Below are 16,065 nucleotides of genomic sequence, written 5' to 3'. Positions count from 1 at the left end.
GTTTAGCTTTTTCTAATTTATTTCCTGCAAGTTCTACTGAGGGAGCTGAAGATTTTTTAGTGTTCTCGAAGTCATTTGCTATTGTGTTCTAGAGAATGACAGCTAAACTGTATTTTAATAATTGCAGCAAATAATAGATATGATAATTTTGTTTTTATTTTAATGTGTGTAATTAATATCTTTCATTAAACAGCAGTGAAGACACAGAGTCATCAGTGTCTTGTAGTGCCAAAGAGCCAGTGGATACGGCTGAAAACCCAGATAATCTGTCATCCTCAAGAACAGATAACGTACCAAGCAATTCTTTTAAAACAGGTAATACTGTTCATGATGTTATTTTGAATTATTTTGTCCTATGAATTTTGTCAGTCTTGCTTTTTTATCACTTGTTTTGTAACTTCTGAATGCAAGTTCATATTCTCTTTTCAATAGAAACTCAGCCTGAATTGCGCCCAAAAAATGTGGTTGATGGTGAACCAAAAGAATCCATATTTCTTCTCAGGTATGAAAACCTAAGAACAATTACAAACCCCTTAAAACCTTGTGTGGTTGGGTTGTTTTTTCTCCTGTCTTTTCAGACATTGTAATATTCTGCTTGTAATGTTGTGTTAGTGTGTCCTCTTTTGAGTTTTTACCACCAGTTTAATATTAAGACATCTTTGGGAAGCTGTGAAAGCAGTGTTTGTAGTTAAAACAGTATTTATGGCTTTATTCCACTGGGTTTTGGAAGCCTTTTAATTTCTTAGCTCTAAACAGAAAAATGTATTAAGAACTTGCTTGCCTTCTTACTTCATATATATGAGCACATGCTTTGAATATGCTTGCTTTAATTACACAAGAATAAGCATTCAGCATAAGATCAACTAGAAAATTCTTCCTTTAGCTTTTCCAAGCTATTGGTAGCATTCTACTAAGTACTACAAGGTATTAAATAAAAGCTAGTGATTTGTTTAACAGTGATTTGTTTTAGCTGAAGCCTGATCCTATAGTAGTGTTCAAGCCAAGAAGATTATCTGGTAAAATAGATGTTGTTCCTATTGTCATCAACCTGAAATATTCCTGTTTCATATTTTTTCAAGCTTCTTGCATAACCTGAAATACAGCTTTTGAACCTGGTAGTTTGTCTACTTTTTTATTTCAGTTGCTTTTAATAAAGGATTACTTCTCATCTCACTTATAACTTCTGTCATCACAGCTAAAGCCATACTATTAGTAATTTAAATAGCATTTTCTATTTACTTTAGTAATTTGCTGAAAAGAGAGGTTACGGTGGCATTACAAACACTTCATATGACATGTAATCCAAATTATGTCATGGGTGTGAGTATTAAAAAAAAGTATATTTAACAACTGAAGTACATCTGTTTGATACAAAATTTGAAATGTAACACAAATTCTTTATAATTACTTTCTTAAGTTCTCTTTTCTTCAATGATTTAAGTTCTCAAAGCTGCATGTGTTACTTACTGAAGTTTTAAAACATTTAAGTGAAAGGAAGCTGCTGACCTGGCACTAAGATTTACTTAAGCTGCAGGAGTGGTTAATCAGCTTTTAACAGCAGTAGCTTCTATATGTGTGAAGGGAATAGATCTTACTCATTTCAGCTGGTTCATTTCACTAATGACTTGTTTTAAACTGAGAAGCCAGCTCAGAAGTGGAAAAGTAAGAAAGATTTTCTCTATCTCAAACACATCTGAAAGCAAATCAGGTTTAGAAAAAAATAACAAATCTGCATGTTTTGAAGCATGTGGGAACATAGAAAAATTTGTTCAGTCTCCTAACTAGAAATCATACTTTCTTTGTTTAGGAAATAAGACTGCTTAAACTTCCAAGCACATCCTGAAATATTTTTCACTGCAAAAATTAGGACATCTTGTGTAGTTTTGACTAGCTGGTAGATAATATGTTGAGACTCGTTCACTATGCTCTTGAAATGTAACTTCCTCTTGAAAACAGGTGAAAGATGCCTTTTGAAAAGAATAATACCTATATTAGTCATTTGATCATTGATTTTTCATGAGTATCTTTAATTTTGTGTGGTGTTTGTATTTTTAATTTAGTTGCTTTTTCTAATAAATAAAAGTGATTTGCAACTAAATGTGTACATTACTTTCCGCTAACCAAAAAAGCCACATTCATTTCAAGTTGTCGATTAAATTGTTATCCTGGCCTGCCAATTTTAATAATTCTAAAGTTGATTTGAAGCAATTTAAATTAATATATACTACAAAAAGCAAGTTCACTGTCAGCTTTATGAAAATTGCAGATATGGAAAATTCTGGTCTCTCTTCATTTTCTGATTGGCAGACAGGATTTTTATAAAGGAAAACTGAAAAGTAAATCCAGTTCTCATTCATAAATGAGATTCATCAGAAGATAACAGCATAAAATAAATGACAGTTATTTTGTCAGGTTAATTTTCTTTGTATGTTGTTAGTAAGAATTAAGATAATGATATTTTAGCATCCATTTTGGAGAGCTACTGTGGGTGAGAAAACAATCAAATGGCATTCATTTAACAACCACAAAAAGAAATCACCTAGTCCCTTCTCATTTCTAACTGACAAAAAATCCTAAACTTGTCAGGACATATTTAAAAGCAGGATGTTCATGTCCATTTGATAAGGCAAAGCATCATTTACATTTGTCAGCTTTGGAAGTTTGCTGTATGGCATGAGAGTTTCCAAAAAGCAACAAGAAAGTAGTTTGCAGTGGAACTTCATCTGTCCTCTTTGTTAGTTTATTTATCTATTTATTGTTCTTTCTTTTAAGTTCTCGTCCAACACCTAGAACTAGCACTGCAGTAGAAGTAAGTGATGCTACTACTGTCCCAATCCAGAATTCTCCACAAAGAAATTCATGCTTGGAAAAGGTGAGTAGAAAAAGAATATCAAAGGATGGTGGTATCTCTAGAGTTAGAACTTTAGCCTGGAATCTGTGGTAAAGTCACTTTTTTCTCTATCTTTCCATAATTATAAAAGGGAAGTTGTTCCTACAGTGTGCAAGTCATTTGGAAAAAAAAGAAAAACAATAAATTTGCACAACTTCAGGTGTAAGAGTTAAAGATGCTTAGTGTCCTTTTATTTCCTCACTGTATAAAAGGGATAATGCTACCTTCTTTTTCTTAGTCTTTCTTTTTGAAACTGGCGCTTTTTCTTCCAACCTGTTTGTGCATCATAATACTTAGCTGGGCCTATCTGCTGCTACATAAACAACAAGTAATTTAGAGTATGTTGTTTGCATGGCCAAACTGTATGATATAATGTTGATATGAAGTACTTTAGGAATAAACATAAACGTTCTGGTTTTATTTCTTTTGTTACAACAACTTTCTTCTTCTTTTAGGCTAAAAATACATGCTCAAGTCAGCAGGATATGGAGTCAACACTGAAAGAGCTCATTTACACTGAATCTGATCTTATCATAACACCAATCATTGACAATCCAAAGGTATAGCAAAATAAAATGTAAGATTCAGGAACTTGTGGGTGAGGCTGTTTTTTGCAGATGAATCTTTAAGCAGGGTGAAACTCCTTTCCTGTATTCTGTAATTCTCATTTTAAAGCAGTTCCACCCAGTCATCTGGCAAGATCTCATGCAGTTTTTTTTGGCAATCTTTTATAATCCTCTTGGATTGTTAATTTGGAGAACTGAGTTATTTTGGGATTGAATGCTAACATTATTTAATGTCTTACTAAAAATAGAAGTTACTAAATGCAGTGTTCAGTGCTTTTGTAGATTTCTTTTCTGATAGCTTGCTTTGATATCTATTACTTAAATGAACGCAAACAGAACTATGTCTTGGTATACCCAAAACAAAGTTGTCTATGAAGCCTTCTAGGTTAAGAGTTAGACCTTTATAGAGTAACTTTTGTTACTCTTTAAGATTCAGATATGATAATATTTCTCATAAATGAGAACTTTTTTCTCTGGAAAATGAGACCTGAAGTTACAAGAGATGTCCATCCAATTTCGGTCATATGGATCCTAATGTGATAACAGTTTGTGATGATTCTCTTGAGCGGAGACTTGATACTTGCTTGGCAGCAAAGGGAAGACTAAAAAAGAATCAGAACTTTGCACTGCAGTGGCAATTTAATGTGCATGTATGAGCACGTGTGTGATATTGGCAGAAGGAATGATAAGCAAAAAAACCTGAAGTCACTTTAGCAACTGTGTTAGATGCAGGAAATGCAGCATTTCTCATTGGAAGGAAGCCTCTAGTTCATTAAGAATCTCTTTACAGCTTTTAGTTGCTGTATTACTTTACTATAGCAATTCTTCTGTTTGTTTGTTTTAATGAAATTCCTAACACTCTCAAAACCTAAGAAGCTTGTACAGTTACATAAAGAAACTTCCCAACAATACTGTTTTAATATGTTTGTCTCACATTGTTGCCAGTGGAGAATTTCAAAGGTAATTATGCATTTGAATGAAGCCACCTCTGTAAATTCTCAGTTCAGTCTCAGGACTCCTCCACAAAGCCCTTCACTGCTTCAGTTATTCCTAGAAAAGATGAGATTAGGGGTAAGTGTACATACTAATGTGCACATGGAGACTAATCTTCTTGCCATGCAAGGCCAGACTCAGAATTAATGCAAAATAGCCCACTAAATTCCAAGTCGCTGCATACTTGACAATCTGCAGACAAAAGGATGATACTGACACCTGGTAAAGCTGAAAAGCTTGCAGTTTAATTTCCTGGAAAGGGATTTACTAGATGCTGGCAGAATTTTAAAAGCTGAAATGTCAGCTTATGTTGTAAAATTTCCCTTTGTTCTGCAGATCTGTGGAGTTAAAGACCTTTTTAGCAAACAGCTCTCTGGTTACAGCTAGGCTTCATCTATCAAAGGCTAAATTCCAGTATACAGTTACCATTTTTGTATGCTTTTGTTACTGAAAATCACACTCAAATGCTCAGTCACTGAGCAGACATCAGAAAATGGTGTTGGGATTAAAAAACCCAATTCCTTAGGAATGGTTTGTTGGTGCTAATATCACTTTTAATACTCTAGAATGATCTAGTGTGCGTATATGTATTTACTGTATGGCAACGCATTGCTAAAACATTTCCTGAGCTCTCAGCTGCATTGTTCCTTTCTGTGGCTTTTACAACCTAAGTGCAAGTACTTTTCCACATACAAGCAAGATAAACTGAACAAATCCTATCATTTTGCATTAAAAAGATCACTTACATGGAAATACCAACAACTTAATTATATTAAAAACGTAGAGTTAAATGTCAAATATATCTGCTTGGAAGAAATAGCAGAAACCAATGGAAAAGACCTTAGTGGTTTGTACACTCATCCTGTACAATTTTTGCATCTTTATGTTTTCATGTTCAAATACTTGGACATTTCCAGAAATGTATTACAACTAGTTGTAATGTGTCTGCTTATTTTTCCAGATAATGAAGCAAGTACCAGTTAGATTTGACTTGAAAACTTCACATATACCAATGTATTCAGGTATGGATCTGCTGAAGTTTTTGAAACTTCATTTCCTTCATATGATGTTATAACTTGCTACACAGAACCTATAGCCTCCCTCTGTAGATGATGAGCTGTCATAGTTGAACTCATAACTTTCCTAAAACTGGTGTTGCATATGTAATGTTCTGGCTAGACCAATTTTGAGTAGACTTTTCAAGTACAGACAGTCCTATGCCTGTCTTTTCTGCCTTCTTCAGTTACAAGCCCATGCTCAAAAGCTTTTAAAATGAGAGAGTCAACACTCTTTAAGTGTGGGGAAAAACAATGTGGTTTTTCCCATGTTATTTTTTGTAAACAACTGAGATACTCCAACTGCAGTATTCAACCAAGTAGATTAGAATTTGGCAAAGACAGAGAAGCAAATGAAAACAGGATCTTAAAATATGCAGTGTTGATCAGCTGTAATCTAGGCAGCCTTGTCAGTGCCACCTTTAATCATGGAATGTTATGGGAATCCTGTTCCAAAAGATAGTGTGGAGTTTGGAGCTTGTTTTGTTGTTAGTTTCTAATGTCTAGAAAGGCTGGTGAACACAAAAGGTTTCTCATTGTCAGGAGTCTAATGTTTCTTCCCCTGGGAAAAACTCTTCTGATCTATTTAAGGAAGTATTATTATACGCTTTACTGTGCTTAGAGCCAGATACGTAATCTTAGAATTCATATAGCACCTCTTCCTTGGTAAAAAAAAAAGCCTTTTTTTTCTTTCTGTAAAGTATGTGTTTTGGAGAGTTAATTTGTTGAAGAAATTTTAGAGTTGGAAAAGAGCACAGTGCATCCCAGTCTCCCAGTCAAGACTGTAGTAAAGAAGGCATTTTTCATTTGGTTAGAGTTCTAGGCAAAAATAATCAAATTCAAGTGACTGGAGTGTGTGTGTGTATGTGTGTGTATTTTATTTCATAATGCATTTAAGTAGCTAAATTATCACACTGATGTTGCTATGTTTAACTACTGTCTGTAGATGGGCCAGTGTTTTTTCTTCTTCTAACACTTTGAGGGTTGTAACTTTTTTCTTGGACAGCATTCTGGTTGATGAGCAGCATCAAATTCAGTTTCTTCAAAAACAGTAATGATTAAAGACAGTATGGAAAAATTAAGAGAAATACCTGAAATCCAAGCCACTTTTCGCCTTTACCAATGTAAATTATAATTGCTTTCATCAGTAGGTGTTGTTACTCTAGTGTAAAATTGGAGTAAAAGACAAAAGCCATGTTTGTAAGTACTCTGTACTGGAGTATATCAGGATGGCAGATAGGATATTAATCATAGGCTTAAAGAACGGTTTAGGTTGGAAAGGACCTTAAGATCATCCACTTTCAATCCCCTGCCATGGGCAGGGATGCCTTACACTAGACCATGTTGCCCAAGGCTCTGTCCAACCTGGCCTTGAACACTGCCAGGGATGGGGCAGCCACAGCTTCTCTGGACACCCTGTGCCAGCGCCTCAACACCCTCACAGGGAAGAGCTTCTGCCTTAGATCTAACCTGAACTTTCCCTGTTTCAGTTTAAACCCATCACCCCTTGTCCTATCACTACAGTCCCTGATGAAGAGTCATTATGTATAAAGAAACAACTAACCAAAACTGAGGGAATGTGTGGCTTCCAGAAGGAAGTTATCCACTGGGACTGATAAGGAAGTCTTTGGAAAAATCTCTATTCATGTACGGTGGTCAGTGAATGGAACCACAGGATTTAAGTTAACCATCCTCGTGACTTCATGTTCCTTCTGAAGTCCTCTGTGTTCTGATACTGCTAAGGCTTACCTAGGTGAAAACCTACCTATATGAGTAGCTATACATGTATTCAGTTTATTGACTTTTGGGGAAATTTTCCTGACTTTTGTTAGATTTTGCTTCAGATTTTCTCCAATGAAACTGCAGTTTCTTATTAAGACTTAGTAATGATTACAAACAACTATTACCTTTCCTAAATGTAATGCCAATGAATGTTTACTTGAATTAAGTCCAAGGACTTAGTGGGGTTGCACTTTAAGAAAAGTTTTGAGGCTCTCTGCTGCATTTTTATGCTTTGTTTCTCTTATTTCTTCTTTTATTTCTATGATCTATAGACATGAATATTAACATTTTTGTTTTATGTTTTAAGTACTAAAATTATAAATAGATGTGAACTTTGTAACTTGTTTATCCATGGTGATGTTATTTTCTAGTGTGTTAAAGCATCATTGAAGATCCATTGTCTTTAAATACTTGTTTGCTTCTTATGGTTAGCTGAGAAGTTATCATCTATGAAGGATGTGGACTGGAATGACTTCTTGCAACGAGTATGTTTAATGCTTGGTTCTCCCGAGAAGAATACAGGAGCAGCACGTTCTAAGTTGAACTTCCTGTGCTATCTGTGTACTGTGGCTGTCCACAAGGAGATTGCAAACAGGCTTATGAACTCTCAGCTGGTAAATAATAAAGTTTTAAAGGAATCAGTGCCGTTGTAACAAAAATCTCTGCTTTTAGTTATATTTCAAGAAATCATTGGTGTACTGACAAAAATAATATGGCAAATTAAGTACAGAATAATGAAAAAAAAAATCACTAAATTCCATGTCAGCTTTTTTAAAAGAGCTGAGGGAAAGTAATTATTTCTCCTTAGATTTCAGATATATTTTTATATAGATTTGCTACATTAGTAAAAAAGGTTGGGTTAAAAATTAACCTTGATGGAGAGTGAAATAGCATATGATGAAATGTTGGTCTTTGTGAATCATTCAAGGACAGAGAACACTGAAAATAGTTAAGGATTGAGTTGCTCAGTCAATTTTGCTTGGCCATATGTCCATAAAGAAGGGCAAGAAAAGCTTCCCAGAGAGCATTCAGTAAAGCTTTCATTAAGTCCTGCTTCAAAAAATGAGCATGTTCTCTGGAGAGTCTGGTTTAGCATATGCCTGAACGGTGGTTTCACCATTCAGGAATGATTTTCTACCAGACAATTGTACTAGTCTCCTCTGTAGTGGATTAACATATATCTCAGGTTACTGCATGGTGCAGAAACAAAATAGACTTACTCTTTTCATATACTCCATCCCTGGCAGCGTTCAAGGCTAGATTGTATGGGGCCTTGGGTGGCATGTTCTAATGTGATGCATCCCTGCTGTGGCAGGGGGTTGGAATTGGATGATCTTAATGTGCTTTCCAACCCAAACCATTCTATGATTATGTAAAAGCATCACAGAGACTATCTTGAGATGTGTAATTTTCAGTTTATTTATTAAAAAGTAAACCACCTACCTTGTTTTCTGCAAGTAAGTCATATTCTGAGACATGTCCTTGTTGGATATATAGCTATTAAAGACAAAATTGCCGGCCAGAAAAATTCAGTGAAGAACATTCAGATTGGAATCAGTGTAGGTCTTATAATACAGAACTCATATGAAAACAAGAAACTGAATTGCTGGAACTTATTGCTCCTTTATCATTGGAGAGAAATTCTGGGGACAGGAATCCAACAACTGAAATTGCCAATTAACATTTTAGACATGAATAGCTATGCAGTTTGGTTCTTATTGGCTGAATGTGTGTCAGCAGTCCAGTCATTATTCTAGTATTTGCCACCTATTTTTGTCTATTCTCAGAAAATAAATACATTAAAAGCTTGTTGGGTAACACTATGTGATGATCTTTGTTCTCCATTATGGAAAAAAAAAAAAAAAAGTGTGGTTTTTAACGCACTGATACATGTTTAACAGTTTAGTTTCAGGCAAGAATATAGAATCATGGAATAGTTAGGGTTGGAAAGGACCTTAAGATCACTCAGTTCTAACCCCTATTACGGTCAGGGACACCTCACACTAGACCAGATTGCTCCAAGCCTTGTCTGACCCAGCCTTGAACACCGCCAGGGATGGGGCAGCCACAGCTTCTTTGGGCACCCTGTGTCAGTGCCTCAGGACCCTATTGCTACAGTCCCTGATGAAGAGTACCTCTCCAGCATCCTTGTAGGGGCCTTCAGATAGTGGAAGGCTGCTCTGAGGTCTCCATGCAACTTCTCCAGGCTGAACAGCCCCAGTGTTCTCTGTCTGTCGTTGTATGGGTATGTGCTCCAGCCCCTGATCATCCTCATGGCCTCCTCTAAACTTGCTCCAACAGCTCCATGTCCTTATGTTGAGGACCACAGAACTGCACACAGTGCTGTATTTTTACTCTCAGGTTTTGCTTATTCTTTTTTATCAATGTTTGGACAATACCTACAGTATTTGTTTATCATATTACTGATATTTTGATTTTATTTTGTATATCATTGGAACAGGTCAGATCATTAAAATCCACTAATGCCTATTTATCTTCTTTAAATTATAGTTTCCTATATTGATACAGCAGCTGCGTGCAGCCGCCAACTGGGATATGTAAGTAATATTATTTTTAATGAATTTGTTTAAATAAGGAATTTTGACTGATTTTTATTAAAGATATTCTTTAACAGGGTATTTAAGTATTTCAGCTTGTGAGACTGTTGTGCTACCTGACTGGCAGTGTGGTGATAAATAATAGAACACTGAATTTTTTAAGCATTGAATTTATATATTCCAAAGATTATGTAGAATCTCTAAACATTTATTTAGAAGTTATGTAATTTAGTGTATGAAATAGTGTTACTCAAAATCACTGACTAAACCAGCCTATACCATAATAGTAGTGGAATATTTCTTAACAGGCGTTTAAAAACAGCTGTATTTATTCCAGTGTGGTAGTGCCCTCTGCTGTTCGTTTCATAAATGTTGATTTTTATTTCAATTCTGTCTTTAATGAAACATTTAAAACTGATTTGCTGAAACAGTTCTAATTTCAGTTTTGTCAGCTAAACTAAGAAGTGTCAAATCATCTATAGGGTTTTTTTGTGTTACAAGAGAACTGAATATGAGCTTGACTGATTAGTGAGACCGTAACAAACTAAAGAATCTTCATTCTTCAGTGCTTATGGAAAGAAATGTCTATGCACGAATTTATTGCTGAATTGAACTGAAATACTGAAGTAACACTGGCACAGGGTGCCCAGGGAAGCTGTGGCTGCCCCATCCCTGGCAGTGTTCAAGGCCAGGTTGGACAGGGCTTGGAGCAACCTGGTCTAGTGGAAGGTGTCCCTGCCTGTGGCAGGGGGTTAGAACTAGTTATGGTCCCTTCAAACCCAAAGCGTTCTGTGACTCTGATTCTGTAAGAGGAAGATATGAGCTGTAAATAGCAATTCAAGTATTTTGTGCCCTGTGTAAAATATAAACAAGACAGTTGTTTTATGGTATTTTTGAAATAGTTTTTATGTACCTACTTTATTTGATATGTACCTACTTTATTTGATATTCAGACGTGTCAAAGTTGCTCGACTGATCGGTTTACTGGCATTACACACATCGGAACTTGGTGAAAATGTACCTGTTTCTGAGGTAATTTTCCTCTTTTTCCTTGGGGGAGGAGTAGAGTGGGGAGTTTTGTTAATGCTTTTGTTGTTTATGTCAAGAGGTTTCAGAGTTTTTTTTCTGATCCCTGCTTTATTTGTTTCTGATGTAAATGGGAATGTAATTGATTCGATTAAACGTATAAATTTCTGAGTTTATTCTGGGTAGCTCTGCAAAGACCAAAATCACAACTACAACAGTAGTCACTGTCATACTTCTCATGCTTGCGTGTGTTATAAGGAATGTTGATGTATTTGGTTATCTGGAAATATAATTATTATAATTAGTATAAGATAGGGTAACTGATTCCTTGATATCCTTTTTCCAAAAAGTAATTGAGATGGAACTCATTTGAGATTCCTCGGTGTTCTTGAAGAATGGGTGTAATGAAGGGCAGATAATTTTCGTTGGAGAACGAAAATATTTGTAATCCCTTTCTTCATTTTGCATGCTCAGTAGTTGACTGAAACAGAAGACTGATCAGACAAAGTGATCTTACTGTCCTCGTTTGCATGTGACGCATGCACACAAATTGTGTAAACTTGACAGAATCTGCTATTTAGTACTTTTTAAAGAGTGAATATGACATTATTTCTACTTTATGAGGTGAAGTCAGGATTTGAATACAATGGGTGTTTGAATGTGAGAAATTAGTGCTAAACACACGTAGCAACTATGCCGCCATACAGATCTGGTTATCTGGTGTGTCAGAACATGTAGTTATTGGTTAATAGCTGATTTTTTTGGCAATGCAGCTAAGGAAGCATTTGTTGCTCTAGGTCCCTGTGGTTTCTTCTTAATAATATAAAGGATTATTATGATTATCTTGCTATGTTGCTTAACATTTCAGTTCTGTAGTGAAATCTGAATTGAAACATTGTCGTTATTACCTTGGGTTCTTTGTTTTCTAAAGTTATGAAGTGGGGAAGGAGTCCTTGTGGTTACAGTCATTGAAGTTTGGTCAATGCTTTCAGTATTAACAGTTGAGTGTCAGTTAAATTCAGGGTCAAAATTCAGGTGCACTCTTGTGTGTGGCAGGTTTTTTCTCCTGCTTTTAGAAGTTTCAGTGAAAATACTCAAAAGTAATTTTGAGATATCCATGTAACTTTTAATAACTTAGTATGATATCAACCCATGAAGCAGATTCATAGTTCACTTGTTCAAAATTGGTTTGATAAATTATCTTAAGAACATGAACTTCATTTTGCATCATTCCCAGAAGCTGGTTTCCGTTTCATATCTTCACAAGGCAAGATATGTTGAGCATAAATAGGAATTCACAGCAACAAAAGGTCATCAGATTTTGGTTTTCATGGGTGTGTTGTTACTGATACTCGATTCATGTTTTACCAGTCGACAGTATAGCTACCTGTAAGAAGGCCTGAGCTTGGTGAAAACCAACTTTGTCAGATATATTCTGGCATGTTATGTACACAAAGCTTTTTTTCCATTTTTTATCACTCTGTCACAAACCTTTTGCAGTTTTTTTGTTACCTCATTATGGACTCATCCAGTTATTTGTGTTTTTCTTTGTATTTTTTAAGTACTACAGGATCTAATAAACTTACACAGGACATGTGTTAAAAGTTGGCTCTTCATTTGTACCCCTACTCGCTTTTACTCAGTTACACATTTATTTAAGGATAGTTCCTGTACCTTTGAGGTTGAAACTGCTCCCTTAACCTTGCTTAAGTGATTGTTAAATAGTAGTAATATTAAGAACTGAAGAAGCAGAAAAGCTTTAGGAAAGAAGCCTCATCCTCATTTTACAGACTAAAAGTAAGCTTTCACATACTACATGCCAAAAGCCTTTGTTTTATATATATATAAAAAAAATAAAATAGTGAATTAATATTTTATTAAAGTTTTAATATTTAAATTTAAATTAAATTATTAATTAAGATAATATTTTACCTATTTTTTAATATATTTTTTAAAGTTCTTATTCAGGGAATTGGTCAATAGCAGTTTGTTTTGAATGTAACCACTGGAGGTCACTAAACCATGAAACTAAAATGCAAGTAAACTGCTATTCCACAAACTAGCCAAACATGGAACTGTGGAACTGTATGCTATCTTTATTCTGATGAGGTATTCTAATATGTAGGTCATATTAGAAAAAAAATCATAATAAATGTGTATATTTGTGAATTCACTTGCAGTTGATCTGTTTCTAGTTAAGTATTTCTTAGGAGAATATTGCATGGATTAGGAAAAATGAGGCTGATCTTGGAATACCATAGGGAGGTTGATCTTTTCTATAATTGAAGGTAAAGACACTTTATGTGTGATTTCTTCTATCTGGCAGTAGCAGTAAGTGTTGATAGGACAGATTTGTTTCTGACTTCGTAATGTTTCCTTTTTTCATTGAATTGCCCTTTACAAATCTGAATCATCATTTCATCTCATTTATTCCTAGGTATCTGAGGAAAACACCTAAGCTTAAATATATCATCTTTGTATTTGGATTTTGAAACTGGTTGTTAAGGAACTAGATTCTATTAAGAAAAATAATTCTTTCCAGGATGCTTGGAAAGAAAAATCTGCTTATTCTTACAGACAGAAAACCTCTTCCCAGGCTTGCTTCCATGTTTATCTGATTTGGCTTATTTGTTAAAAGAAGCTCTTGTTCTTTCTTCTGTGTGAATAAATTGGACATTCTGCCATGTAGGAAATATGAAATTTCACATTCAGTCTTTTATCTTGGTGAGAGATGCTAGAGTTACCTCACAATGCCTCTGTGTTGGGGAGCAGTATCGTGCTGGTAGGAGACAAGCAGTATCCTGTCTGGTAGGAGACAAGCCATCTCCACCCGTCAAGTCACTCTCTGCCTGTCCTTTCAAAGGCAAAAATCTAGCCCTTTTCCTTCTCCCTTTAAAATTTGCTAATTGGGAGTATTAGTCTCACACTATGACCTACGTAGCTCTGCCTGGCTTTTGTACAGGCCTGGGTCCTCCACTGCTCTACTGAATGTTTAGAGGGCTCAGAGAACCTGTTACAGACTTCATGCTTCATGCTCCTTTGCAAAGCCTTTGACTTATGGAATGCCATGGCCTAAATAATAAACTAAATATCACATAGAGAATGACAGCATATTAGAATGTTTGTAATATTGAGCTTAGAATGTGATTCCTTTGCCAAAGCAGTAGAATACCTTGATTTCTGATTTCATCTAAATTGAAGCTCCATATAATTGGAGCCTGCATATTTCTGATTTTTTGAGGTGCAATTTGGTAGTTGTTTTCTACAGCTTTAAAGCACCTGCATCACTGCAGGTATAGTTTAATGATGTGTGAACTCATGTGTAGGCTCTACCTAGTCTTTGGTCTAGGCGTACAGTTTGTTGTCATTCCAATTCATGCATAATACAAATTTGAAATCATGTTCTCAGCTTCTCTCTGATAAGTCCTGTTTCCAGGTCTATCCACATCTGCCCATATTGTAAGGAGATTCAAATAAAAACGGTTTCATTTGGCCATTTTTTCCCAACCTTTTAGTTTTAATGTTTTTTATTTTTGATTGGAAAATATCTTTGTAAGTCTGCTCATAAATGATCATAATTTTTGTGTTTCCTCTAAGGGTACTTTCCTTGTTTTGCCCTGATGCCTCTATGTGTAAAAATCAACCAACCAAAACCCACCTCAGTGAAAATCTGTAGGCAAGAGATGGAAGCTGCAGCAGAATGCGTGCATGAATATTTATATGTGTGCATGATGCCCACTGTTTTGTAAAGTGATAAATCCAGAAGAATAATTTTAAGATTTTAATCCGAATTGATACAATACTTTTGTAACAGTGAGGAGATTCCATTTAAGGTTTTGGGGTGACTTTTAGTTAACTTTCAACCTCTGTTGTGTGTTCAATTTCTTTTTCAGCAATATGGTCCATTCATTATAACCTGAATACTTGCCTGGGGCATGTGGCAGGAATGCAAACAGATCAATGATCAATATTTCTTAGGCAGTTGAGCCTGTGCTGGCAGAAAGTCATGGCGTGTTTGAGAAAAGTTCTTCTGAGTTAAGAAACAGAAAATGTAGATATAATTAATGACAATGGATCTGTCAAGCATGACAGTTCTGGGTTGTTGGAGAAATAGTAAGACCTTTTATCATACTTGAAGAAAGATACTTTATTCCCCCTCCCCCCCTTCAAAAGGTTAATTTTATCAATCTAGTTAATTTGGTTTGCTTTATGTTTAAAGTCTAAACCAAGTTGGTAATAGAAAAAGAGATTTTCAGCTAGGGAACTGAAAACTTTTACATTACTGATTGCAGGGTTAAATCATTTTTTGCATTTTTCTTAGGTAAATTGCCTGACCAAAGCAAAAGCTGTACCCTTTTAAAAGACATTGTTTATTTTCCTTGAGAGATGAAATAGTACATTTTTGCATTAAAATTATATCATTTGTGCTGCTAGTACGTCTCTTTGCAATAGCTTTCCATTTAGTTAGTTCTTGCGGTATTAAAAGTGCTGGCTTTGGTTTGAGTTTTTTCCTACAAGTCTGTTATGTTTGGGATAATGAAGAGCAATGCCCTAGGATCCCTTTCTTCCGTGAATAACTATCTACATCTCTGGAAAGTGAAAAGCTATAAAGCTATCTGGCAGATTTGTCTGTTTTCAATATTTCATTCAGGATTCTGAGCATTATTTACAGCCTCCTTAATCGTGAAACATGGCAGGGGGTTGCAACTGTATGATCTTAAGGTCCTTTCCAACCCTAACCATTCTATGTCAGCGTTCTCCTTCACCTACTTGTCTCATAAATACAATAGTGACCTGGACTATTAAGCTCCAGAGAGAAGCTTGTTAAGGGAGAATGAAGGGTACCGTGGTAGGGGAAAAGACAGGCCCTCAATTCCCATCCACGTAAAGAGTTTAGAAAATTAATGAGCATACAGATGTTCTCTTGGAGTTAAGAGAAAAAATGGCTTCCCATCAGCTATTATGATTTTAATTCCCATCCCACACTACTTCTGTGAACTTTCTGGCAAAGGTAGAAGTGAACACATTGACTTGGATCTAGTTCTTTTTTATGCTTATTAAGTGTATTTGTAGTTGGGGGAATGAACTTACCTTTAGTGTTACTATTTATCCTGTTATAACTTATCATAACTATTATATTTATACAGTTATAACTTTTTATATTTATTTTTTCAGAAGTAAACTTACTTGTATGA

The 16,065-nt window shown here is 35.2% G+C and overlaps 1 protein-coding gene across 1 annotated transcript in view; it reads left to right on the top strand.

Annotated features, from left to right (window-relative positions):
- The window catches only part of ULK4 (unc-51 like kinase 4), a 185,473-nt gene that overhangs the window by 12,504 nt on the left and 156,904 nt on the right, over window positions 1–16,065 (top strand). The window contains exons 10-17 of the mRNA XM_061373135.1: window positions 194–315; window positions 433–502; window positions 2,773–2,872; window positions 3,346–3,450; window positions 5,411–5,471; window positions 7,719–7,900; window positions 9,798–9,844; window positions 10,798–10,876. Coding sequence (XP_061229119.1) covers window positions 194–315; window positions 433–502; window positions 2,773–2,872; window positions 3,346–3,450; window positions 5,411–5,471; window positions 7,719–7,900; window positions 9,798–9,844; window positions 10,798–10,876 — 766 coding nt within the window. The remainder of the gene's footprint in view (window positions 1–193; window positions 316–432; window positions 503–2,772; window positions 2,873–3,345; window positions 3,451–5,410; window positions 5,472–7,718; window positions 7,901–9,797; window positions 9,845–10,797; window positions 10,877–16,065) is intronic.

This window comes from Neopsephotus bourkii, unplaced genomic scaffold, assembly GCF_033783945.1.
Source record: "Neopsephotus bourkii isolate Nb327-2 ecotype Australia unplaced genomic scaffold, CSIRO-AGI_Nbou_v1 NB_1629, whole genome shotgun sequence".
In the NCBI taxonomy this organism is placed as follows: Eukaryota; Metazoa; Chordata; class Aves; order Psittaciformes; family Psittacidae; genus Neopsephotus; species Neopsephotus bourkii.
The sequence above is the reverse complement of the archived record's forward strand: the minus strand, read 5'-3'. Positions and strand labels throughout refer to the sequence as shown.